The 25,000-nt window shown below is 42.1% G+C and overlaps 1 protein-coding gene across 3 annotated transcripts in view; it reads right to left on the bottom strand.

Moving 5' to 3' along the window:
- EPHB1 (EPH receptor B1) overlaps positions 1-25,000 on the bottom strand; it is a 470,470-nt gene that overhangs the window by 168,634 nt on the left and 276,836 nt on the right. The window contains exon 4 of one of the 3 annotated variants that reach the window (XM_044434338.1): positions 1,452-1,577. The exons of 1 other annotated variant lie outside the window; for it this stretch is intronic. In XM_044434338.1, the coding sequence (XP_044290273.1) occupies positions 1,561-1,577 (17 nt within the window). In that variant the 3' untranslated portion in view covers positions 1,452-1,560. Of the gene's footprint in view, positions 1-1,451; positions 1,578-17,805; positions 18,022-25,000 lie in introns of those variants that run through there. One more of the 3 variants, XM_044434328.1, reaches the window with a different exon arrangement.

Here is a 25,000-nt window from a genome sequence, read left to right as displayed (position 1 = left end):
CTGGGCTTTATTAAAAAATGAAAGTCTGGAAAGCCTTTACATGTTGTGGGGAGATAAACTGTGCAGGACATCCCTCCCGGGCAGTGATCATCTCAGGAGCAATTTGCTTGCTTTAGAGGGGAATAGTGAGCCCAGCTTCCCTTCATGCCCATTACCCCTATTAGTGTGACCAATTTATAGAGCTGACTTCCATAACATCAAGTTCAGCAAGACCAAAATCCTAGTTTTATTTTCTTCTTATCACAGAACGGTAACATCTGCATTGCATAGTGCAATGAGAAGTAATTCCCATTGTCTCAAATGGGCATCTGGGTATAATTCTATGTAAATTTAGACAGAAAGAAAGTCCTACAACACCTACATTCCTCAGCCAGCCAGAAAGTTGCAGGGATCTTTACTCAGTCTACAAGAGCATCATATCCAGGCATGATCTACCTGGGGGCACTCCAGAACATTTATTTCATTTTTATTTATTTGTTTGTTTAGACCATTTCTATGCTGCCCCATTTGCAGAAAGCCTCAGGGCAGCTTACAAAATAAATAAACAACCACAAATTAGCCATTAAAGATCCGGAAACATCTCGGCGCAAACATAAAACCCCAATAAATACAATCAATAATTAACAATTAAAATAACTTTTAAATAAAAATGTCTTGGCCTGGTGCCAAAAAACAAATAACGACTGCCCAATCCCAAAGGCTCTCTTGGAATGACAGAGATGTGAAGGAACAGAGCACATTGGACCCCACAACTCTCATGGTGTATGCTGCCCACTCTCTTAGTTATGCTGCCAGCAAGTAATTGCGTTCCTAGAGAGCTCAAAATTCAAAATGATACCTTGCGTTCCAAGTAAGGACTAATTGTCTGCCAAATCTATTGAAAGAAAGCTTATTTGCTTTTAATTGCAAATTTTTTTACCAGATATCTGTTAAAAATTGAGAGAGAAAGGAATAGGTGTGTTTACTCTATTTAAGTTAAAACTTAAGGCAAAAGAATACATTCTAATGAGACACACAATGTAATTAATATCCAAAAAGATTTCAGGAAAGGTTGGAGAAAACTGCAGGTTAAGGCTATACTCACTTATGAACCCATCCATCTTTTGCTATTGTGACTGGAGGTGCTGTTCTACATCCAGCCACTGTCCTAGAGGGATTAGGTTGGCAGGCACTTAAAACAAGGTATTTGTGGTAGCAGTATCTCTATTGAGAAACATTCTTATGACAGAGATCAGACTAGCCACTTTTTATTGTTTTAGATGAGATGTTACTGGTTTCTCATGTCACTTCCACATTTCATTGTCCTGAGTGTTCTCAGTTCTGTTTCATTTTATTGTGATGATGTATTCCTTTTGTTCTGTTTTTATCTTAAGCATGGGCATTTCTTCAAATGCTCAGTAGGTGGCAGGGCAGTTTGAAGATGATGATGATGAGGAGGCACGGAGGAGGAGGAGGAGGAGGAGGAGGAGGACTGGCACCTCTATCAGATTAAGGAAGCTTTCAGAGATGGGCTTTTGTTCAGCTTCTTCTTTCCCTGTGCGTAGGAGGATAGCAGTTTTTTTAATAGGTTTTGTTTGCTATACACCAAAAACAAGAAAAAGAAAGTGAATGGTGGGAAGGAAGGAAGGAAGGAAGGAAGGAAGGAAGGAAGGAAGGAAGGAAGGAAAGAAAGAAAAGTGATGGTGTGAAAGCATGTCCATTCACAATAATTGTTCACAAGTCCACCAATACAAAGGAAAAAAAATCACCAGTTGATTTGATTTGGATACTTATTTAAATATATAGACTGCTTTATTAACATATGTATTGGAAACAGAAATGTCAACACTCTTGCTTTTCTTTTGCCATGTATATTCTTATCTTCCTTGTTTAGTTGGTAGCTCTACTAAGAAGAGAAAGGAGGCAAGAAATGCCTTCAGAAACCCCTCTCCAGCCATTTGCTTCTGAGTGTGAAGGGGCCTTCTGGAATGTATGGGTACAGATCCACCCCCTTCATGACAAGACATGCACCAGTCATGCTATGAACCATTGCACAACCAGAGGAGACAGGAAGGGGCCACTTTCATTGAGCGCAGGGCTTCAGACTTGGGAATAGGACACGAGTCACCATGATGGAAATGCTTGTGAGTGATGAAGGTGGCCCCCTTCAGATTCAGCCAATCAAGTATCAACTTGGAAGCACTGCTGGTGCATGTAAAGGCATTGAGAAGGCAGAGCTAGCCCCACACATTCCTTACTGGCACCTTCATGCATTCAGACATTTTCATCTGAAACCAGGTTAGGTAAATGTACAGAAGAAATCTGTTTGCCAATGAGAATATTTAAACATGGCATAGACCATTGCACACCAAAACTATGTTAGAGATTTTTACAGGTGACATTTAACTGGGTAGACCCACAGGAGTATATGAATGCAAGGGAACAGCATGTATCAGCAAGTTTACAGAAGGATTAAGAACATTTTCTCTCTGCTTAACATAGTACAACTGGCACTTTCTGCACTGATGTGATTCCCTTCTTATGCATACACAACCTATCCATTGTCATTTCTGAACATAATCTTCAAGAAACAGCAGAAAGATAGGATGGTATTTCTAATATTTAACATGAACACCGAACTGCAATAGACCTGTCCAGTGTGCAAATGTCAGGAAAAGCAGACCCTGAGTATATCCAGTCATGTTCTTTCTGAGGAGGATTGGAAAGCAAATTGCCTCTGCCAAGCAAGAGAAGGAAAAGTCCTACTCTTTTTTATCCTCTGCTGTACATATGATAAAGCTGTAAGAGATTGTGAGGATTTAGTACACACCAGCAGCTCTAGAACTGATTCGTAGCTGTGAAATATAATTTGCATTTTGAGATTGCTCACTACAAACTATCTTTGAAAAAATTCATACAATGAGGAAATTTTATTGCCTCACCCCATAAGCCAGTAAAGCCATGATATCTAAATGAAAGTCAGCTTGTCTTAGTCTTACTGTAGTTAACAAAATCAAATTGATTTAAAACAAGTTCTCCAGTTTAATTCAGATTTGGTGAAAGCGGGAGAATATTCCCAAACATATGGGTTGCTTCATGTAAACAGAGCTGAGTGCAGTTGATACATTTAATGTAGAACAGTGGCTTCCAGACTTTCTACTTTGAAGGAACAATCCCCACTTCGACTCTTCTTCCAAGGAGCTTTGCATGTGTGTCATGGAAACCCTACATATTGTAGGGGTTCCTGGGGCATATTCCAGGGTCTCCACACAGTTCACTGCTAAAGGCATTGTTGGAGGCAACAGTTAGCACTCTAACTTTTCCTGACAAGTTCCTTAATGTGAAGGTGAACAATGATGTAAACATCCCCTGAAGGATAGATGAATTGTGAAGACTTGAGGAGATTAGAGGGGAGCATAACCCTGCTCATGGGACTGTTGCTACCTTCCAGTCTACAGGTTCAAACTTCCCCTTTTCCCCAGGCCCCAAAAGATATCTTTAAAAGGAGAGAGTTAGCAGGCAGTGGTTTGAATCCCCAGAATGTTTTTCCATTGAGGGGTTCTGAGACTTGGACAAATACTAGACATCTCAGAATTTCCACTAGAAGAAGCCTCTCATTAAGCCCCCCTACTACTTCTTTTCTCTTTAAGGGAAATTTATGGGCCTTAAGAAAAAAGAGGCAGGATCAAACTGTATGAGCAGTCCTGTGCACAGCTTGATGTTGCTCAAATGCTCACAAGATGACACACCTATCAGCAAGAAATGGTTTCCACCATCAGTCACCTTTGAACTGAGGGAATCCTAACGAGCTATGAAGAATGCCAGAGCTCCTCACAAGAGATTTTGAGAAATGCAGTTCTAGATGGTGCTATCCAGCAGCACACAAGCACTTTCAACACCAGCTGCGTCCTCACGGCTTAACATTCATATTTGTACCCACATTCCCCACAACACTGAGTGGTGTGGCAAGTGGTAACACTAGCTTAATTGCATGACTGAAAACATTTAGATTTTAGCCAGTCTTTTAAATATACTCAGAATATAACAGAATTTCTTCTCTTCTAAATCAGGGATCCAGAGGCCAATTTTGGAGGGTTCAGTGGCCAATTTCCCACACCTGGAACTTACTATAAACCACACACCTGCCACTGAAATCACCACCAGCAGCAATTGCTGCTGAAATTAGAGATGAAATTCCACAGAAATTAAGCAATGGAAGGAAGGAAGGAAGAGCAACTGTCAAAATTCAGTGCAGCTTAGAGTGTGACAACTTTGTGGGGAGCAGAGTGTGCAAAAAAGATTGGGGATGCATGCATATGTTGCTCACCCCTTCTTCTAGATTAATGTTTCTCTGTGTGTCTGAGGCCTGCATATCCTGCAATGCAAAGGAGTTTGTGTCTCTTGCAGATGGCAAACTGAATGGCACCTACCATTCATAGTCATATAGTGAGTGTCCTTTTATATGCTAGGTATGGCCAAAATAAATTGCACCTTCCCAATTTGTTCCATCAAGGCTTTTCCTCTGCCTGTGCCACTGCTCTTTCTACTGCTGTGTAGGCATTTACTTCTAGGATGGTAATTCTGGAGAGTGGCGACAGCTGATAGAACATTCCTGAGGGGTTGCTGTATTACACTGCCCAGTTCTTCCTTATAAACTGACAAGAAAAAATAGCCAAAGTGTTATGTTTATTTCTGTACCATCTTTGGTGCTCTCCAATAGACATGGGACCTAAGGGAGAGTAAATCAAGCTAGCTATGTGTTATACAACCATTTCCCCCTCCCCTTCCATTGTCAATGCGAAAATATAATGTATAATCATCTCCTTTTTTGTTCTATACATTTGTCACCGCAGTTGACTGTGCAACACTTGGCTCTCTTTTAAACCAGGAATTTATAACAAAGGGGAAATTAAACACACACATACAGAGCAATTTCCCCTTTGGTAATAGAACTGGGAAAGGTAGTGGGAGATCAAAGCACTGCATATCAAGTGATTTCCAACAAATCACAATTACATTTACATGCAAGTAAAGCACAGATTCCCCACAAGCAGTGTTATTATATACTGTGAACACAATGGCATGTTTGAATAGTGCAAGTGTCCCACTGTGTTGAGGATGGGGGTCCTAGCAGTGGGTTGTGTGCATTTTAAATGGACACAGCTTGAATATAATGATCATGGAGAGAAACAGTAAAGGGATCCCTGGAAATAGCTTGGTATATCCACCTTGCCAAGCAGTTCAGACACAGCAGGCTGATCCACTACCAATTCTCTAAGGAAACTGGCCACAAAAAGAAATGTGATTGTAGGCTTTGAGGGTTGAGAGCTGTACAGCCGTGCTGCACCTCCAAGTTTCACCATGCCCACTGGTGCTGTAGGCAGGAAGGACTGTGCACGCAAGGAGCCTGGTAAATAATCGGAAGTCAGAGGCAGCAAATAACAGAATCTGGGCTGCATCCCCGCGAAAGGGAATGGAATGGAGAAAAGACAAGTAGGCAGGCAGGCAGGCATCTTTTCACTACACTGGAAAGGATGCTGAAGAGGGCAAGGAGAATATGCCAAACAGCAAAACAGCCTCCCATAGATACCACTGCACTGCCATTCATGGGTGGTGGTGTCAAAAGTAGTGGACTTCCTTTTTGCCACTATCCTCAATTTCTAAGGAAAAAGCAGAAACCCAATTGCAGGTGAAAATATCCTGGCGGGAAGTATGGAGGTTGTTTGCAGGGGAGGGGGTTACAGTGAGTTTCCCAGGGCTGAAATGCATATGTCATTTCCCAGATGCTTAGCTGAGCCCCAGGGTTTCTCATGCAATTTGCCATTTTTGGAATCTGACATGTTTGGCACTGGCCAGGTCCTTTGTACCCAGCTGTATCTCAGCAAGAATAGTGACTTGAGCAGTTTCATCCTTCGTAGAAACAACAGTCTGGCAGCTGGAAAGGAATTCAAGGACAACCTGCCTTCTAGATAAAATTTCAGATATTGGGGAGTATGAAAATGAAATCTGATGATGTTCACGATGCTCATGAATAAGGAACAATGCAATGTCCAAGTGAGCATTATATCAATTCCATCATGACATGTCCTCCCAAAATAACAATTCATATTAGTTTCACTCTCTTCTTTTACCCTGGGCTACTTAATGTTTCACACCCATTTCACTATACTAGCCCACTCCAATTCCACTGTCTTGGCCAGCAATACACAGCCCTGAAGTTCACTAAAGTGATAAATGAAGATAAAGAAACTTCTTATATTGATTATAGGCATATTTAGCAATTTGAAAAACTGTCCTGGGCACTAAATGGATGCCTTGGGTGCATGGCAAAAGACAGGTAACCAGCCCAAAAAACTTAATGAAAGACAGAGCTGGCATCTACACTGTAGCAAACTAACCTCCTCTTTTGAACTCACTGTTTAAAAAATTTTTGCAAGTGCCAAATAAGTGTCCAAAGGCACCATATTGCCTAACTCTTGGTGGTGAAAAATCCAACCAGACGACAGAGCCTTGCATATCCCCACAATTGTGTGGCATAATGGTGTTAGCCATCTCAACCACTCATTTCATGGTAATTTTAACTGACTGAAGTATATTTAAGCCATGCCACAAGCTGTTTCCATCAGGTTACTTTACGATGACAAATACCCCTGTAGCAAAGCCCATCAGATGGAATTCTGGCAAGTCTTTCAGATAAGATGGCAGCATGACATCTCTTTGCAGCCGGCCGCATCAGATCACACTGAACTCCCCTGCTGCAGCAAGACTTGGCAGGTTGCATTTTAAGCAGAACCATTCTGTTGCAACCTGTCACCACTGTGGGAAACACTCTACTGCATGGTCTTGATCTTCTGGACTTGAGCATGTTAAATCACATTTCCCTTTCCTGCAAGCTGTTGCAAATAAACTTTCTGTGCAAAAAGAAAAGGGGAAAAGTCCAATAAAACCTGAACACTTATGGGCTGATTGATTTTTAAAAAGTGTCATCAAATTGCAGAAGAGGAGGGGTGAAAGAACAGATGAAGAGAGCAATTGCATCTGGTTGGCCAACATCAGCATCACATGAAATCAATCAACATTTGCTTCTTACTGAAGCTACCCTCTGTCGTCACCCACACAGTCAGAATATCCTTGACACAAAGGAGCTGACAGCTTTGAATCTCCTCTTCCTTGTCTCTCAGATAGCAGAAGCAATATAACTAGTCCATCTTCCAATAAGTATTTACATTGCAAACATTGCTCTCATGCTCCAAGAGGAATGCTAAGTCCTCACCTTGACATTGCAGTTCAGTTATTTACTTTGCATTACACTCTGTTCTACATCCCTTTTATTTGTTATCTCTCTGAATGTACTCTCAAGGGAACTGTAGACATGCCCACCAGATCAGCAAGATCTTTGTTTTAGCCCCTTCATCTTTTAAACCAAAGATAAATAATTTGCCTTTGAGAGGAAAGCCTAATTTGGTTTTGTATACTGAACTATAATTCCCCAGCTGAAACTATAATTTCCCAAATTATTATTAGTAGTATTAGTATCACTACTACATTTCTGTACCACCCATAGCTGAAGCTCTCTGAGTGGCTTGCAACAATAATTATAGTCTTACGCATCCAGATTCTAACCCTGAGCCTACTTAGTTTCCAAGATTAGACAGGATCAGGTACTTCAGGCTATAGAGAAGCTAAATGAAAGTATTAGGTTACCACCATGACCACAGCTCCTCAGTCCTTCCTTTAAAAATTGGAAGATAATTTGAAATGATCAGTGGTGCTGATTTCATCTTCCACATTTCATGGTAGAAGGATGGATTCCCTCCAGATTTTTGGGAGGCCTTAGGCTGCCTGCCTTCCATGCTCCACCCAGCACCTGCCAAGATGACTCCCAGTGCCTGACACCACACACACTTCTGCTATATCCCACTGTTGAGAGCTCACTCTCAGCATTGGTAACCTACACAAATAGAGATGCACATGCAGAAATTGTTCTTAATGCCAGGTGCTTAATCCTGGATCTCCCTTCTGGAGCTCCACCATGGAGCCAGGCTTTTTAAATATAACAAAACAGTTCATATTTTGTACATTTAAGACAATCTCACACTTATCCCATTTGTCTTTTTTCCCCCAACTTAATGCTTTTTAGCATTGGGTTTTATTCTGAAAACAACAAGTGACATGGAAATGTTTTCCTCCTCCCCACTGAGTCTCGGCATAGCACTCAACCTGCACATCCTTCCACAACTCTCCAGAGAACTGTTCTTTAACCCCCATCAGTTTCAGAAAACGGCCTTCTGGCTGGGAATTATGGGTGCTTTGGCCTAACACATCTGGAGGGCACCAGATTAAGGCAATATCTAGTATCAGTGAACTAGTATCATATCAAATGGTTTTTGAAAGCTTCCCACAATAAGTCTCATACTCAACATATAGGAAGATTTCCAACAGGTATTCCCAGAAGATATTGTATAACAGAGAAATCTTTTAAATGTAAATGAACTGCTACTTGTGTCATTTCTCACCCTTGCTGAGGCTGGCTAAGGCTGATAAGAATTGGAGCCCAGCAACACTTGGAAGGCCAGAAGTTCCCCAGTCCTGCTCTATAAAATTCCAAGTAAACATGTGGTGGGTTTTCCTTTGAGACAGAGAAGTATTGGCTGAAGGGGATTAAATATATATATGAATATCTTCAGCCTGCCACCAAAATTACATGACTTTAATGCTCAAACATTGTTTGTAAACTCAAAAAGAAGCCATAAGGATGTTTTAGAATGAGAACCGCAGATTGCCCCTGTCCCACTGTGAAATCATTTCTCATTTGGAAAGTTGCTAGGCAGCTGTTTCGAAATGTACAAAAGGTCCATTTCCCCACCCCTGCGATTAGACTTGGTATAATGGGAATCATGCTAATAGAACATGAGTTTCTGGTCCAATTACGGTCCATCAAAATACCAATGTCTCAGCACTTCTTCTCGGCATTTTACCAGCTGTGGCAGAGCCCATTATCAGGCTCCAGCTCACATCCATTCAAGTTGTTGCTTAAATGCAGCTGGAAATGCTAGTGCTTTATTCTATGACCATAAATGAGGGTGTAAGACTAAAGAAAGTACCAACCTAAATTTCCATAATTACTGGAAACGAAATATCAAGAACCCCATTCTACCAAATGGTCAAGCACTAGGAATCGTCTTTGGTCATATCTTCCTGGCATTCATTATTACTTCCTGATGTTCCCCAAATTGCATCTTCCTCCCCTGCACTTGGATATAGAATAATACTGGATAGTAGGCTCAGAAAATTGCCCTGATCTTGCTTGTTTGATGCCTGTCATAAGGATGCTACAAGAATTAAATGGAAAGAAGCTAATGAAGTGAGCAGATGTCATAACAAAAACAGCTATCAGAACTTTACTTGTTGAGATGTTTGGATTTAAAAGGAGGAAGGTAAAATCCATTCCATCTATGCTTCATGCACTGTCAGTCTTGGAGGTCAGTCTCCCTCCTCCCCTGCTACTCCAAGCAGTTTAAGACAAAGGTTTTGTAACTATAGTCTTTAACCAGCAAGCCTGTGGCTTTCTAATTCAAAGGAAGAATATTGCAGAAGTCAGTAACAAAAGATACCATGGAAGTTAGAATATCAGCTGCTGGGTAAATGTGTATTAACAATAAGAAATTGGATCCAAATTGAATCCTCTCCTCCCTTCCCGATTCAAAGGAGTTGGTTCCATCCTCAGGGTGGTTTTTGCTGCTTGTGCACCAAACAGCAGGAATGTCGCATACTACTCAGTTGGACTGTTCCTTTGATTTGACAAGACTGATCATGTTACATAGAAACATAGAGATATAGAAACAGAGCAAGTCAGAAGGGGCCTCCCAGGCAATCTAGTCTGACCCCTGGCTCCAGCTGGCTCCACTCATGACATGCCTACCATGTGCATGTCCAGCCTATCCTCACTGATGGGGCTTCAACCACCTCCTGTGGAAGCCCATTCCATACCCTTGGGGTCGTCACTGTCAGGAAGTACTTCCTGGCATCCAAATTCAACCTTGGTTCCCTGAGGTTTGCTCCACTGGAACGTGCTACATCTGCCTACACATAACTCTGCCTGTTCAACAAATTTTCTCACTGAACTCGATGTGGTGCATTTCTCCCCAGCCTCTTGGCTGCTGGCCTTGGCATTTCAACTAAGAATTCTGACCCTGCCTCTTCCTTCAGTTCTGAATCAAATTTAAGGGAACAACCTTTGAACAATGCATTTGGAAAGAAATGGGTGTAGTCCCTACAGTCAGGCACCTTTCAGTCCATTGTCTGCTCAGTGACTGAATCAGATTTTACACACATGCTCTCATGCATGTTGCGTAAATTCACATTCCAAATTTGTGCAAATTCCAAAAATGTATGAATCCCCCTAAAAACTATGCAAATTCTTCAAAATATATATTTTTTCCTTATGGTAAATACGTACTTTGGTTATTTTAAAATGTTTATTTCATTTCACATTTTTATGACTGCTGATGTAAAAAAACTATTTAAAACACAAAAGCAAATCTGCAAGTCTGAGGAATCTGTGTGATTCAGGAAAGCTACTCCACTGCAGAATCCATGAGACAGATTTTTAGAAATTCAAACCTACCTGAGTCCATTGTGGATTTCGTTGACATCCCTAGAGGAAGGTATACATCCCCAAAGATGGACAAATGTGTAATACGACGAAGCATACCAACTAGAATACTGGAATAGACCTGCCTTCTGCCACTGGGTGCCTTCCAAATGTCCATGCTGGCTTGGGGTGATGGCAGTTGTTGCAACACATCTGGAAGGCATCAGGTTGGAGAACCTTCTAACACTGCAGTTTCCTCAGATCTTTCATTGCAGACTCCCTAGAGCCCATGTTCATCTAATCAAGCTGTGTGAAGCTTTTAACCCATCCTCTTACTGACAGTTCCAAATTCTTTGCAGGACTAAAAGTGGCTCCTTTACACATGTGTTTTTTTCCCCAAGAGTTTCTTTCTCTGCCTTTCTGTCTGCTTCATTATACAGGCAGTAGGTAATGCTGCAGTATAGCAGAATTGCACAAATACACCAAGATTTCCTGATGTTCACAGATATAGAAGACTTCCCTCATATTCTGTGCAGGCTGCAAACCACAGGAGAGGCACTGGAGGATGATGACATCCTATAAAGCATCCCAAACTACAGTGGACAAAGAATTATGAGCACAAAAAGCACCTCACATAGAAAGGCTGTAAAATTGTAAAAAGCCATTTAATGGACAATATTTTTGCTATATTTCACATAATTCTGATGTGACATAAATTGCAAGCACAAACAATGCCCTGGGCCTTCCTATTGTGGGGAAAAGATCTAAAACAAACTATGATTTGTTTGTTTATTGTTGTAATCACTATCCTGCTCTTCATTCTGCAAATGAATCCAGGAGAAGCTTGAAAAGGAGGTTGTGTGCATGTGTGTGTGATTTATTGCATTGAACCAATAAAATACTGTATGGTACAGGGACAGTATAACAATAAATGAAAAAAATAAAAACAACAATGCAGCAGGGAAAGGGAGGAAGCTGCCTCTTTATTCTAGGTTCCCTTCTTGAAAATCCAGCTCCTTGCTCAGAGATCCATCTTCCTGCTAGACACTCCAGATGGCTCAAGCATGGGAACCAACCACATGCTATGATAATAGGAACAATTAAAAAAAAAATACAGCAGCCAGAAAGGCTGTCCCAAATGGATGCAGCAAGTTCAATGCAGAAAATTTTGGTGGCTGGAATACCACTTTATGGTGAGTCAGACCTTGCTCAGTGTTGTCTATATACTGAGAGGCAGTGACTTTCCAGAGCTTCCAACAGAGTCTTTGAACTAAGAAAATCTTCCTACCCACCTTGAATCTCTTCTGGAAATGAGGCAGGATATAAAGATTTGTTATTTTTTTAATTACTGCAATAAGCTTCATTCCAATGAAATGTTCATTGCTTCTTCCAGATCCTTGCACAAACTACTGTCACATTTACCATTTTATTTCCTCCCCCACACATGCTCCTTCGGAAATAAAACAAAATGATGCAACAGGCAGAGGCCCTTTGGATTTTTCAGAATCCCAGCTCCAACATCAGAAAGCATCAGATGTTAGAACTAGAGCTCTGTTCTCAGAGTGCTCTCATAGTCAAAAGAACTGTCCCACCTGATCCTCCAAGGTCAGCAACCTCAGAGAAGGGGTTTAAAGAGTGGGGAGGGGAGGAAAACAGCTCTGCCTGGTATCTTGATGGTGATTCAGCCTCCTTCCCTCTCCCTCCAAACTCCTGTAATGAGACAGTCAAAATTAGCCACCTAGATGGATTGCAGAGATGGAGGCTCACCTTTGCCTCTACTGTTTTCCAGCTCGACATGTAATGCCTGTAAACCCATAATTCAGATGGTTACAGGCACCTCCCTCTAGGAGTGCACCCACCATATTCTTCCATTTACATATTTGTCAAAATACCTATTGTCTTTTTTACAGGGAGTGAAATATAAAATTTGAAAATAAGCAATGCTTATTCTTATTGAAAATAGGAATGCTTATTTTTACCCCCTCAAAAAGGAATGTTTTCCATTACTGAGCTTGTATTATTGCTCCAGTCTCAGTTAAGTAACATCTTAAAATATTAAGCTAGTACTTCCTCTCTTGCATGCTATTTTGATCTGGCATCACTCCAGATGTGTTGGACTGAATCCTCTAGCTAGCACAGCCTTTCCCAACCTTTTGGCCTTCAGAGGCATTTGGACCACAACACCCAGAATTTCCCATCCAATAGGTCCATTGACTGGGAATTCCGGGTGTTGCAAATACGTTTGGAAGGCACAAGGTCGGGGAAGGCTGCTCCAGCCAGCCTGGAATATCATCCAAGAGCTTTAGCTCCTTATAGTTCAATACATCACAAAGAGACAACTATATTTCAGGTCTGCTTTGTATTGTGTTGCTTTGCTTTTTCCTAGATGACTAACTTATATCAACAAACAGGTTCTAACAACTTTTGTCAAAAGCATGAACTCCGTCAAATTGAATTAGAAAAGGTAAGAAAGTTCCCTTAACCACTTAAACAGTCACAGAAAAAAGTTTACGTCTACTGCTGACTCAATAGAACAAAGTCAACAATTTTGAAACAGCCTTATCCCACCATTTTTTAAATAAGCTCGTGAAAAGTCCCCTGGAAAAAAAGAAATCAATATGAGCTTTTTTAAGACTAGAAATCAATATGACATTCAAACGTTCTCATTAAAACAAGAGAAAGCCCCCACAGTCCTCTGTTCCATTGAGAAGAGCACAAGCAGGTGCGGGAGCAGCACAGCCACCTTTCAGGTCATCCTTCTGACTCTCGGGGACAAAATCAAATTTTGCAATAGCAACATAAAAACTTTGAGACTATTTTGCTCTGCAAAGTCTCACCATTGATTTTACTTCTTCAGAGCAGACAGACACATTTATGATCAAAGGTGCCAACGTTACAGCAATGCCTCAACTCAAAACATTCGCTTTCACACCGAGGACAGGCTGCCTTGTAGAATTCCCCTTTTCAAGCTTTGCAACATGAAAGAGGTTACTCTGCCTAGATTGTTTGTTTCAGGTTTTGGCTGAAAAATCCAGGACAACTCAGAGCACCAGCACCCCTGCAACATATACAAACCTTGATCTTGACACAGGTTGGACTCAATACAGCATTACGGAACCATCTCCAATCTGCTCCTGGGATGTTACGACCATTTTAAACAAGGAGCATATCAAGCTAAACTACAAGTTATGAATACTGCAGGGATGCTGCTCCATGGCAGTTCGATGGGTATATTTCTTAAATGTTACTTGTTACTTGTTGTTGCTGTTACTGTATGTTAGCTATCTCTTACTTCAAGATGGACATTATTATGGCCAAATCTGGGAAGCTTAAGATGTGATGGAAGCAGGAGATTCCCAATGGAAATGTCATGTTGACTGGCTATGCCCAACTCTAACCAAGGAGCTACAGGGAGGTGGCTGGTGATGCCTGGATTTTTTATGTCCTTATCAATGCACAGGAAATACCCATATGGTGCTTGGTAGTCACTCTGCAACATGTGGAAGGACTGATCAGACCCATCACAAGGAAAGTGGTTTCACACATCCCAAACTGTACAAGGTACAGTCAGTCCAGGGCAGAAGGTACCCTGGATTGACCCAAGAATATAAGGATTAAACAGATAAAAATGTGACCATGGAGAAGTAAGTGGTTAGGGAAGGTTAATCTGCAGTCTGTGCAATCAGTCTTCAATATGACAAACAGTTGAGTTGGAGGGTCTGTGTCAGCTTATGAGATCACCTCTTCACATGCTGCTCAAATTTGCCGTGGTTTTCCAGCCAACAATAAACTTGATTCGAGTTTGATATGTTGCCCAAATACAATGTGTGAAATAGGGGAAAGGGTGTTATCAATAAATAGTTATGTTTTCTACAGAAGAAAGATAAACACTGAGCAAAGGGTTGGACCTGATGGCCTTACTGGACCCTTCCAACTTTACTGTTCTGTGAGGAACTACAAAGAATAACAGCACCTGATGCACAGAGAGATCAATATTGGGGCACTGTTTTCAGCAACCCCACTATTTTATTTGTCTCTTGAGAAACGTACATGCGGGTCAAGAAGCAACAGTGAGAACTGGACACAGAACCACTTGATTGGTTCAAAATTGAGAAAGGAGTTGGGCAAGGCTGTATACTGTCGCCCTGTCTATTTACCCTATATGCGGAGCACATCATGAGAAAGGTGGGGCTAGATGAATCACCAGTTGGAATTAAGATTGCTGGGGGAAATATCAACAACCTCAGTTATGCAGATGATACCACTCTCATGGCAGAAAGTGAAGAGGAACTAAAGAGCCTCTTGATGCGGGTGAAGGAGGAGGGCGCAAAAGTTTTCTTGAAACGAAACATTAAGAAAACTAAGATCATGGCATCCAGTCCTCTCACTTCCTGACAAATAGATGGAGAAGAAATGGAGGTAGTGACAGATTTTATTTTCCTGGGCTCCAAGATCACAGCAGACAGGACTGCAGTGAAGAAATTAAAAGACGCTTGCTCTTGGGGAGGAAAGCTATGGCAAATCTAGACAGCATACTAAAAAGCAGAGACATCACCCTGCCAACACAAGTGTGTATAGTCAAGGCTATGGTTTTCCCAGTTGCAATTTATGGCTGTGAAAGTTGGACCATAAGGAAGGCTGAGTGCCAAAGAATTGAGGCCTTTGAATTGTGGTGCTGGAGGAGACTCCTGAGAGTCCCTTGGACCACAAGGCGATCAAACCGGTCAGTCCTAGAGCAGATTGACCCTAACTGTTCTGTAGAAGGCCAGTTATTAAAGATAAAACTCAAATACTTTGGCCACCTACTGAGAAGGAAGGACTCCCTGGAGAAGAGCCTAATGCTGGGAACAATGGATGACAAAAGAAGAAGGGGACGGCAGAGGATGAGGTGGCTAGATGGAGTCACTGAAGCAGTTGGTGTGAGCTTGGGTGGACTCCAGGGGATGGTGGAGGACAGGAAGGCCTGGAGGAATGTTGTCCATGGGGTCGCGATGGGTCGGACACAACTTCACAACTAACAACAACAACAAAAAATAGGCAGGTTTGCTTAATAAAGGGAGGCTGGCTGAATCCATACCTCATAGCAGCTCAAGACATTGTTAATTCTATCATTCCATCTTCCACCAAAGAGACTGTGAGTGTAAGCAAATTTTGCAAAAGTCAACATCATACGTTGTCAGTAGTACAAAAGGGAGGCTTCAGAAATCTGCTGTATCTTCAGTGCTCTTCACTGGAATTGTGTTTATTTAATTAATGTATCCCTAATTTTGTTTCAGGAAATGGGTGTCTAACAACACCACAAATCAAGAATCAGCACTAAAATAATTTAAACAACCATAAAACTAATACCTTAAAGGCACAATTAAAATGAAACAAAAATAAATAAAAACTGGACAGACACAACAGACCTGCTTACCTGCCAAAGGCCTTCTTGAATGAAAAGAAGGCTTTGCCTGCCGGCAGAGAGCAAGCCAACCTAGCTCCCTTAGCCGGTAGTGCCAAAGCCTGGGAGCAGCCACCAAGAAGCGTCTTGTGTCCTCCCCAAAGGTATCTCTGATCACGGCAGCACCAAGAGAAGAATCTCCAGTGAAAATCCAAGACAAGCTTGTACGGGAGAAGGCAATCTTTCCGGTTGCCTGGTCCCAAGCTGTACCCAACTCTGTGGGTCATAAGCAGCACTTTGAATTGTGCCTGGAAGCATACAGGTAGCCACTGAAGCAGCAACAAGGTTCCCTGTACCCAGCTGTGGTCGACCGTTTGGATGAAGCATTCCAGAGCAGCATTTTGAAATGAAAGCCACTTATTTTGTTCACTTGGTGGTTTGGATGCTTACAAAAGAGCTTTCTAAAAAGCAGCAGTTGAAAACATAAATGTAACACCACCATTCTCTCTCTTAAAAAAACCATCTGCCTTTTCAAGGATCATGCTGCACGGTTACAAATAAATATGTAAGAATAAATTTGTTTTTAGCTTGTCTCACAATCCTTGTCTTTTATTCTCATTTTCCAAGGTTTAAAAGATACCATAACCACATTTTCCTCCCAACGCCTTCCTATTAAGGGTATCAGTGACTACCTGCATAATGTAAATCTTTCAAGGTATGCCCCATACATTTCCAGAGACAAAATGGGAAAAGGCTTCAAATCACATGTGTAACATTTCTGCTAATAATGTCCAATTAAGACCCCCATTAAAACTCTTTGGACTCATTAGTAAAAATGGTAACTAGGTTTTCCTGACCATTTTCCTCATGAAATTATTACAGGTGTTAATGGATGTGTTCATTAAGGTGTCATTTAAGAAAGATTGCATCTGTGGAGTTTTGCACGTGTGCACATGTGCATATTTTACTTTGGTTGAAATACTGTGTTTCAGATCATCCCATGACCTAAATCTTGTGGTACTTGAGAAACAACCAGGAAAACTGGCTTGCCTGTTCCACCCAGTGGTGAAAATGGGCAAACACTGCATGGAAAAGGAACTGCCTTGGGGGACAACAACAAAGGTTACCAGGAGATTTGAGGTTTGTCAGTCACTTTCTTCATAGTCAAAGCATTTTACAGCAGTGGCTTCCAAGAGAAACCACAGTACAACAACTGGAGTGTTTCCTCTCCTGCGCTAGGATCACATAAGGATGAAATGCAAATTATTGTGCAAAGCAATTGCCATAAATCAGGATTTGCATAGCATACAGGAGGAAGGAGGGAAAAGGGGGGGGGGGATTTCCTAAAAAGTTTAAATACCTCTCCTAAGACTCAGTGACAGGCAAGAAGAGCTTTAAGCTGAAACGTGGCTATTTGGGGCACTTTGGCCCCACTGCTGTTGCATTCAGTTTCACCTACCACCATGATGATGCAGCTCCTGACAGTTTCCCCAAACTGGAATTTCTTTGGGCTGGAAGAGGTTCTGCACCCTTAGTTTAGTGACAGATTTATGAATTAGGAAATCCCCAATTCAGTTCTCATATGGCACAAGCTCATGAGGGAACTTTGGTCAAGCTGTTCTTTTTCAGTCTTACTTCTCACAACACTAGGAGGATTATGCTAACTATACAATTGTTGTAAGAACTATAGATAGAATTACAAATGTTCTTAAATGCTAATTATAAAGTTCTTAAATTCCATTTATTACCTTATGTTAGCTCTCTCTTACTTCAAGATGGACATTATTTTGGCTGATTCTGGAAAGCTTAAGATGTGATGAAAGCAGGAGATTCCCAGTGGAAATGTCATGTTGACTAGCTATGCCCACTCTAACCAAGGAGCTTAAGGGAGGTGGCTGGTGATGCCTGGGTTGTTTATGTCCTTATCAATGCCCAGGGAATACCTGTATGGTGCTTGTATAGTCACTCTGCAGCATGTGGAAGGACTGATCAGACCCATCAAGTAGCCATTCCTTCTTCATCACAAGGAAAGTGGTTTCACACATCCAAAACTGTATTAGGTACCCTGGATTGACCCAAGAATATAGAGATTAAACAGATAAAAATATAATCATGGAAAGCAAGTGAAGGTGAATCTGCAGCCTGTGGAAATGGTCTTCTGCATGACAGGCAGATGAGCTGGAGGCTGAGTATCAGCTCATGAGATCACCTCTTCACATGCTATTTGAAAATGGTATGGTCTTCCAGCTAAACAATAAACTCAATTCAAGTTTGATACCTTGCTCAGATTTGGTGTACAAAATAGGAAGAAGGATGGTCTCAACAGACCTGTGTGTTCTCTGCAAATATAAGATCAGATGATGTATAGGTAAAGAGATGATCTCTAAGGTATGTGAGGTGTAACACATTGTTCAGTAAAAGCCAATACCTTAGATTCAGGCTGGGGAAAACCGGGAAACAGTAACTGGAGTTCAACTTAAACTGAAGAGGAAACAAGTCACCACATTCAGCATCGCCTGAAGCTTCTAAGGAGCCATCATGCCCACCACTATATATATTTCAGTAGTTTGGCTTGAGTGCCTACTGCTTGCTCTGCAATTGAGTCATGAATATTACCAAAATACAGACCTTCTATGTGAAGAGCCACATAGAATGACAGGCTCAGTGGAAGATCTTATGATGAGAGCAGCTGAGCACTGTGGATGACAGGAGTCCTTCTCAAGTCACAAAGTTTTACAGTCTTAATCAAAATACACCAAATTTGGAAGCACACTTTTTATCTCTGCTCCAAACACTAGTAGCACTGTGGTGAACTGCTTAGATCATGACAATACTGGAAGGAGGAGGAGTGGACACCTGAGGACCATCATCAGATGCAAAAGAGCTACGATTAAGATAAAAACAGAGCAGAAACCATCAGCCAAAATTTGTTTATGAAACAGCTCAACAAATATTCCCAGATGGGATTTCAGCCAGTTCTCAGCTTCTTAGTAGAGCTGATACTTAGGAGCTGTCTGTTTCCTCTCTCATTCAAATTTCCAGCCAGACTTTTTTCCTTTTTGGGGGGGTGGGGGGGGAGAAGGAGCATCCACACACATATAACATGTACTCACAAAGCATTCCTGAAAATGATACACTTTACAGTCCCTTTAATAGAGACAATTGCAGAATAGACCCATTGAGAGAGTTTAACAGTGGGAGTTTTCTAAGGAACACTCTCTTTTGCTGCTTCTTTTTTATCCTCCACCCCCTTTTTATGGTGAAAACTTGTTCTTAAAGCCATCTTTTCACATGAGAAAGACCTCTGTCACTTGTTTTGTCAAAATACCCCACTCCCACTTCTTTGGAAGAAAGGCCTGCACCCCATTATTCTCCCCTCTGCCTTAAAAGACGGATTGATTTGCATGGAGGCAGAATTACGCTGAGGTCCCCTCTTTCTGTTCTCTACCCCCCTTTTCTTTCGCTCTAATTAGCAATTGCTTTTCTCTATGGATGTACACACACACACATACAAAACCAGAGAGAAAGAGCAGAGAATGTGTGTGAAAGACAGAGGCAGATGGTGTCTTCTTAAGCTCCTCTTTGCGCCCAAGCCATCCTGTTGGCAAATAACGTACAATGTCTATCTAAAGATCACAGCACAGCAATGGCAAGCGGGACTGGGGTGGGCTGTGCACCACTCAGACAGCAAAAGGAAGGGGGAGGATGAAAAACTATGATGGGGAGGGATGGAAGGGAGGAATGAATGAGGAAGGAGGTGGGCAGGGGGTCTGAAAACAGAGACATTTCTCAGCTGCCTATGTGGGTCAGAAGCACAAAAGCAGGGGCCCGGGAGAGCCTTTAAAGCAAACCTATAGCTCTTACGGACACAGAGTGTGTTCCTCATTGGTCCTAAACTCCCTCAGCAAACCTCCCTATGTCTCAGCAGCAGCAACTTTGGGTTAGATCTTCAAATATGTCTTTCAAACTGTGCTGAACTAAATGGCCTACATGGTGAATGGATGTCCTTGACACTACACATTTCCTTCTGGATTCACCCATAGGTTAGGATGGTGAACTGGCACTACAGTGTAACTGTTGGGTGGTCTCCTACTATTTTATTGACCCCTCCCTTATCTTGATGGAGATCAGCCACCAATGGCTCCCAGCCTCCAGGGATGCCATCTCTCACTCCACAAGCCACCATTCACAATCGCCACCGTACAGCAAAAGCACTGGGGTAGATGAGGACCATTCAGAACAAGGGGGATTTACTCGGCAGCCTGGCCTTTTCAGTGTCCCCACCCTCCTTTGTCAAAATGGCAAAACTAAATGGCTGTGCTGTCAGATGACTTATGGGAAAACGACAGGAGGAGAACTGGAGTAGAGAGTGAAACTCAAGACCTTTGCTTTGAGACTCCCAAAAGAATTCTGAGGAGCTGAAAATATTGTCTGCAACTGGTCACCAGATTCTATTAAAAGGGTGGAAAATATGATTTAACTTTTCCCAATAAAAATCAGAGTATTGGTTGAAATGTGATTTGAGCAAGTGAAGAAGCCACTTCATTTAGCAGTTAACAAATCATCAGCACTACACACTCCTGAGGCATCTCCTCACTACAGGCCATCATTTCATAGCCATTTCCCTGAAGGATGAAACATGTGCATAAAGCATGGACACAAAAATGCATCCATTCGTGAAAAAATGCAGAAAAGCATCACAGAGAGGGCGACTGCTTGCAACAAGCCCATATAGTAGGCAAACGTGTAAAAGTGCATCTCCTAGGAGAAATGTGCACAAAAAATTAATACAGAATGCGGTGTAAATACAGCAAACAGATGAAGAAATTGGATGAAATGAAGACTGGAACAATGTAAAAAAGAGAGATTTCTCCATCTCCACCTCCATGATGACACCCCCGTTGACAGCATGTGCTTCTTTCACTGTAAAAGGACTCTTGATGGAAGGAATATTTCCACCTTGTACTACCAACCACTGTAATGCTTCGGCCATTCCAATGGAAAGTCAGTGTGGTATAGAGGTTAAAGTGTAGGACCAGGACTATGGAGATCTGAGTTCTAGTCCCCACCCACCAATGAAGTCACTGAGTGATTGATTCTCAACCCAGCCTATTTCACAGGGCTGTTGAAGGCTAAAATGGAGAAGAGGAAGGCCATGTGAGCTGCCTTGGATTACTTGTAAAGATGGGAAAAGGCCAGGATATAAATGTAATAATAAATTATAATAAATTCCTCTCCAGTAGCCTTTTATTAAACATGCCCATTATCCCTCTCAGCATGTGCACTCAGTCTCAAGTTCTACATTTTTCTTTTATTCTTTCATTTCTTAATTCTCCTTTGATTCTGGCTACTTTCTTGTGTACCTTTCCCCATCTAAAATGTTTGGAGGACAGAGGTTCTTTTTCAAACATCATTCATCCAGTCAGCTGTAACTGGAAATGGTTATTACTCTTAGGAGTGACCCATATTTGCCTCTTTTCATTCATTCAATCGGTTTTTAGACAGCTTCTCAGCATGGCTTCCAAAGTAGTTTACCAGGAAAAAAAACCAGAAAACATGCACATTTTCACATGTTAACTATAGGGCAACCAATAAACTAAATAAACAAATGCTCTATTTGTGATTTTTGTTGGAATTACTTGAACTCTATGTTTAAATATTTCATTCTCTGACCAGCCCTGGGCCCAAACGCTGGAGCGTTTTCAAAATGTAACATGAATGTATGGAGGGCAGCACACAAGTCCTGGAAAATGGCTACTGGAAAGTGTGAGGAATCTCCCCACATTAGACCACCAAGAGCCCCTAGAGCTACTGTATGTACTTCATCACTTTGCAAAGAATGGTCCTGGATTTCTGCATAATGACTTTCTTGAGTGGTTATATACAGTGACACTGTCAGGTAGGGCATGTAATCAGAAGTCTCCAAAGATACCATCTAAACTGCAGTGGTTTCATAACAAATGAGAGGCTAAGGATTTTAAGAGCTCATGGAACCATGGGTACTGTTTATTATGTGGATGCCTTTCAAATTTCTGATCCAACTTTAGCCACCTATAGATGCCATGACCATGATGCACACACACTCCTTTATACTTGCTAGAAAACTTTTATCCATTAAATATCTGATCAGACAGGGAATATCTGCATAGATTGCTTTACTCTCTGCAGTAAAGGCTATGCAATGGGACAGCATACAAATACGCTAAATAAATAAATAGATATATACTCTAGCTACCCCACAAGAATATTCGTGATACATTAAGTGTTTTAAATCAGTAGGTTTGCGCATAGGACAATGCTAGTCCTGCAGAAGAGACCCACTGAAATGAACGGTTATAATTCATTTTGATGGGTCTAATCTAAGTCAAACTTGGTTGGGATACTATGAATTCTTCCATTATTGCTAAATGTTTTCTTGGTCGTTGTCTATACCTTGATTTCAAAACTGAATGAAATTCCATGGAGAATAACTAAAGAGGGGTGTGGGCGTATATTTATGCACTAGTAGTGGATGTGCCAAATCCTGTGCAATATTTTTATTTTTAATCAACAACAGTCTACAAAATATATTCAGGGGTGGGATTGAGCCCTAGGCACAAGAGAGTCTTGCCCTAATTGCAAAAGCCCTCTTAAGTAATCAGTTCAGATTTCTGATGTGAATGATCTGTCTTCGATCTGGCAACCTGCTGGGCAGGGAGGAAGAGGTGGGAGGTGAGAGGGGGAGGGAGGGGGAGGGGAGGAAAAGGAAGCAACAGAAAGCAAAAGGGATGACCCTACCCATTTTGGGATATTGCCTCACCCACCACTGGCTTCAGCACCCAATATTTTATCCCTGAGGGAATGTGACCCTTCATGGAAAGAAATAAGAAAAAAAGGGGGGAAGGGGGAGTCCCTGCAGCTGATGTGCAACAATGCTTTGATTATGTGTAATTAAAACTCACCACCTATAAATTACAAAGAGCAGCATAATGATTATGGGAAGAGAATTTAATATGTACTGTCAGGCATAGCACAATATGTAAGGTTCCTGGAGGCACAAGAAACATACTGATGTATGGAGACAATATTGAGCACTGTGTGAAGAAATAAAGCACTAAGAAGTGTGCTAGCATGATTCAGTTCCATGCTAAAAGCAAGGTAATGGAGCTATTATGCAATCCTGGCCAGTTTGATTCTACCTAAGGAAATATATGAAACTGTCTAAGCTTTTGCACCATTTTCCCCTTATCCTCCTTAGAGACCTGGAGCTTTCACTGGATACAGAATCACAGACCCTAATCAAGTGCATAATGGGAAGGAAAATCCATCCACAAAGAAGAAATCTGAGGGAACCAGCATCAGTTTTCAGACTGAACATTCTGACTGCTGGGAATAAAAAAGGCAGTTATTCTTTGCATACTCTCCAGGGTCAGGGTGGCACCAACTCCTTGGATAAGGACTGTGAGGGCTGGGAAATGGTAGTTTGGGGTTGAAACTATCAGAAGCTGTGCTTCCCTCTTTGTTGTTTCAAACAACAGACTGTCAGCTTGCAAAAGACTTCTTTATTCTTTATGAATCTCTGTGCACGAAGAGTAATTACTTGGACCCAAACTAGAAACTACTTCCAAGTACCCTTCATTTAGGTAACCCTGGGCTCCACCCCATCAGAGAAGGGCTAGCCTCCTACACCTCTACAGGCCCTCGAGCTGGGTCACCCTGCTTCCCTGATGCCACATCATGGGGTCAGGGAGCAGAGCAGACTCCTTCTCTCCCAAATCCTGTCTGTTCCCAAGGTCTGTCTGAACACCTGGAGACAGCAGCCTTGATATTCCCTCGCCTCCCTCTGCCATCTCAATGTCCACATTCCTCGTTTCCCAGCTCTCATCTGAAGAGCCAGTGCCCACCCTGACCCTGGAATGCACACCAAGAAGAACTGCTTCTTTCATTCCCAACACTGGAGTGAAGAAATAATTCTCTCCTTTTGGCTAATAATAAGTGGCTCCGAAACAGGATTTGCTATGGATAGATGGCTCAGACTTTTTCTGGCCCATGGCAGCTTCACACTGAAGTTCCACATGTCAGTTCCACTTGAAGCAAGCATTGCTAATGGAGCAAGTGTATGGCTCCATGAGGGCCCATGGTGCAGTCAGGATACCTCCAGGCCACAGCCCACACTACAGTTGTGGGGAGTGAGAAGCTGAGCCGGGGTTCCCCCTCCCCTCTACCTAGCCCATTCTAGGCACTGCGGCAGTTTCCTCTGCTGTTGCTGCCTCAGAAGGGGAGGAAATGAACATATCATGGGAGGGTAAGTGGGCCAGAGGGGAAGAGCCCATGGATCAACCAGTTTCACAGCTCCCATCGCTATGTGCCTGCATCTGCTAAAGGGCTTGGTGACCATCAAGCAGATGAAGCAGCAAAGGAGTGCAGAGGCAGTAAAAGCCTCCGTTGCTCCAGCAAGAGGCTGACAGCACACTGCATACTCAGAAGCCTTGATCGGGGAGGTTTCCAGGCTCCGGGTGTCAATCCAATAAAATTGTCCCCCTAAATGTATTTAATGTGCACTCTTGTACACATTATGGGCATTTCTGAGCTGTAAACTGGATGGCAAAATGCAGAGAAGTGCAAACTCTGGTTTGTATGTGAGTCCCAGAAGTGAGGATCAAATCAGTTTGCTTTGAATGCAGACAGAACAAAGACCTCAAGCATCCTTCATCTTTTATGTAACAAACTCAGCTGGTCAGTTTCTAACTATTAGTCACCCTATCGTTTCTGTCCACCTGTGAGCTATACATGCAGGAAATCAGTCATTACCAGCACCTTTCCTGAGAATGTGGCAAGGGTTTGGAGGAGAGATTGGCTAGGAATGTGACCACCCTGTCATTAACATTCTATCAACGGAAAATGTCCCATTTATTCCTTTCATGAATCTGGCCTTGGGAGTGAACCAGAGACAGGCTAGAGAGAAAGACAAATGAGGAAGGGAGACAAAGACAGCAAAGCTATTGGGGGAAGAATGAGGGGTGGGTGGGTGGGTGAGAAGAGTCACACTGTAAAAATGCAAAGGA

Source organism: Varanus komodoensis, unplaced genomic scaffold (assembly GCF_004798865.1).
Source record: "Varanus komodoensis strain SLA01 unplaced genomic scaffold, ASM479886v1 scaffold1, whole genome shotgun sequence".
In the NCBI taxonomy this organism is placed as follows: Eukaryota; Metazoa; Chordata; class Lepidosauria; order Squamata; family Varanidae; genus Varanus; species Varanus komodoensis.
Note: the sequence above shows the minus strand (reverse complement) of the source record. Positions and strands in the feature narration are given on the sequence as shown.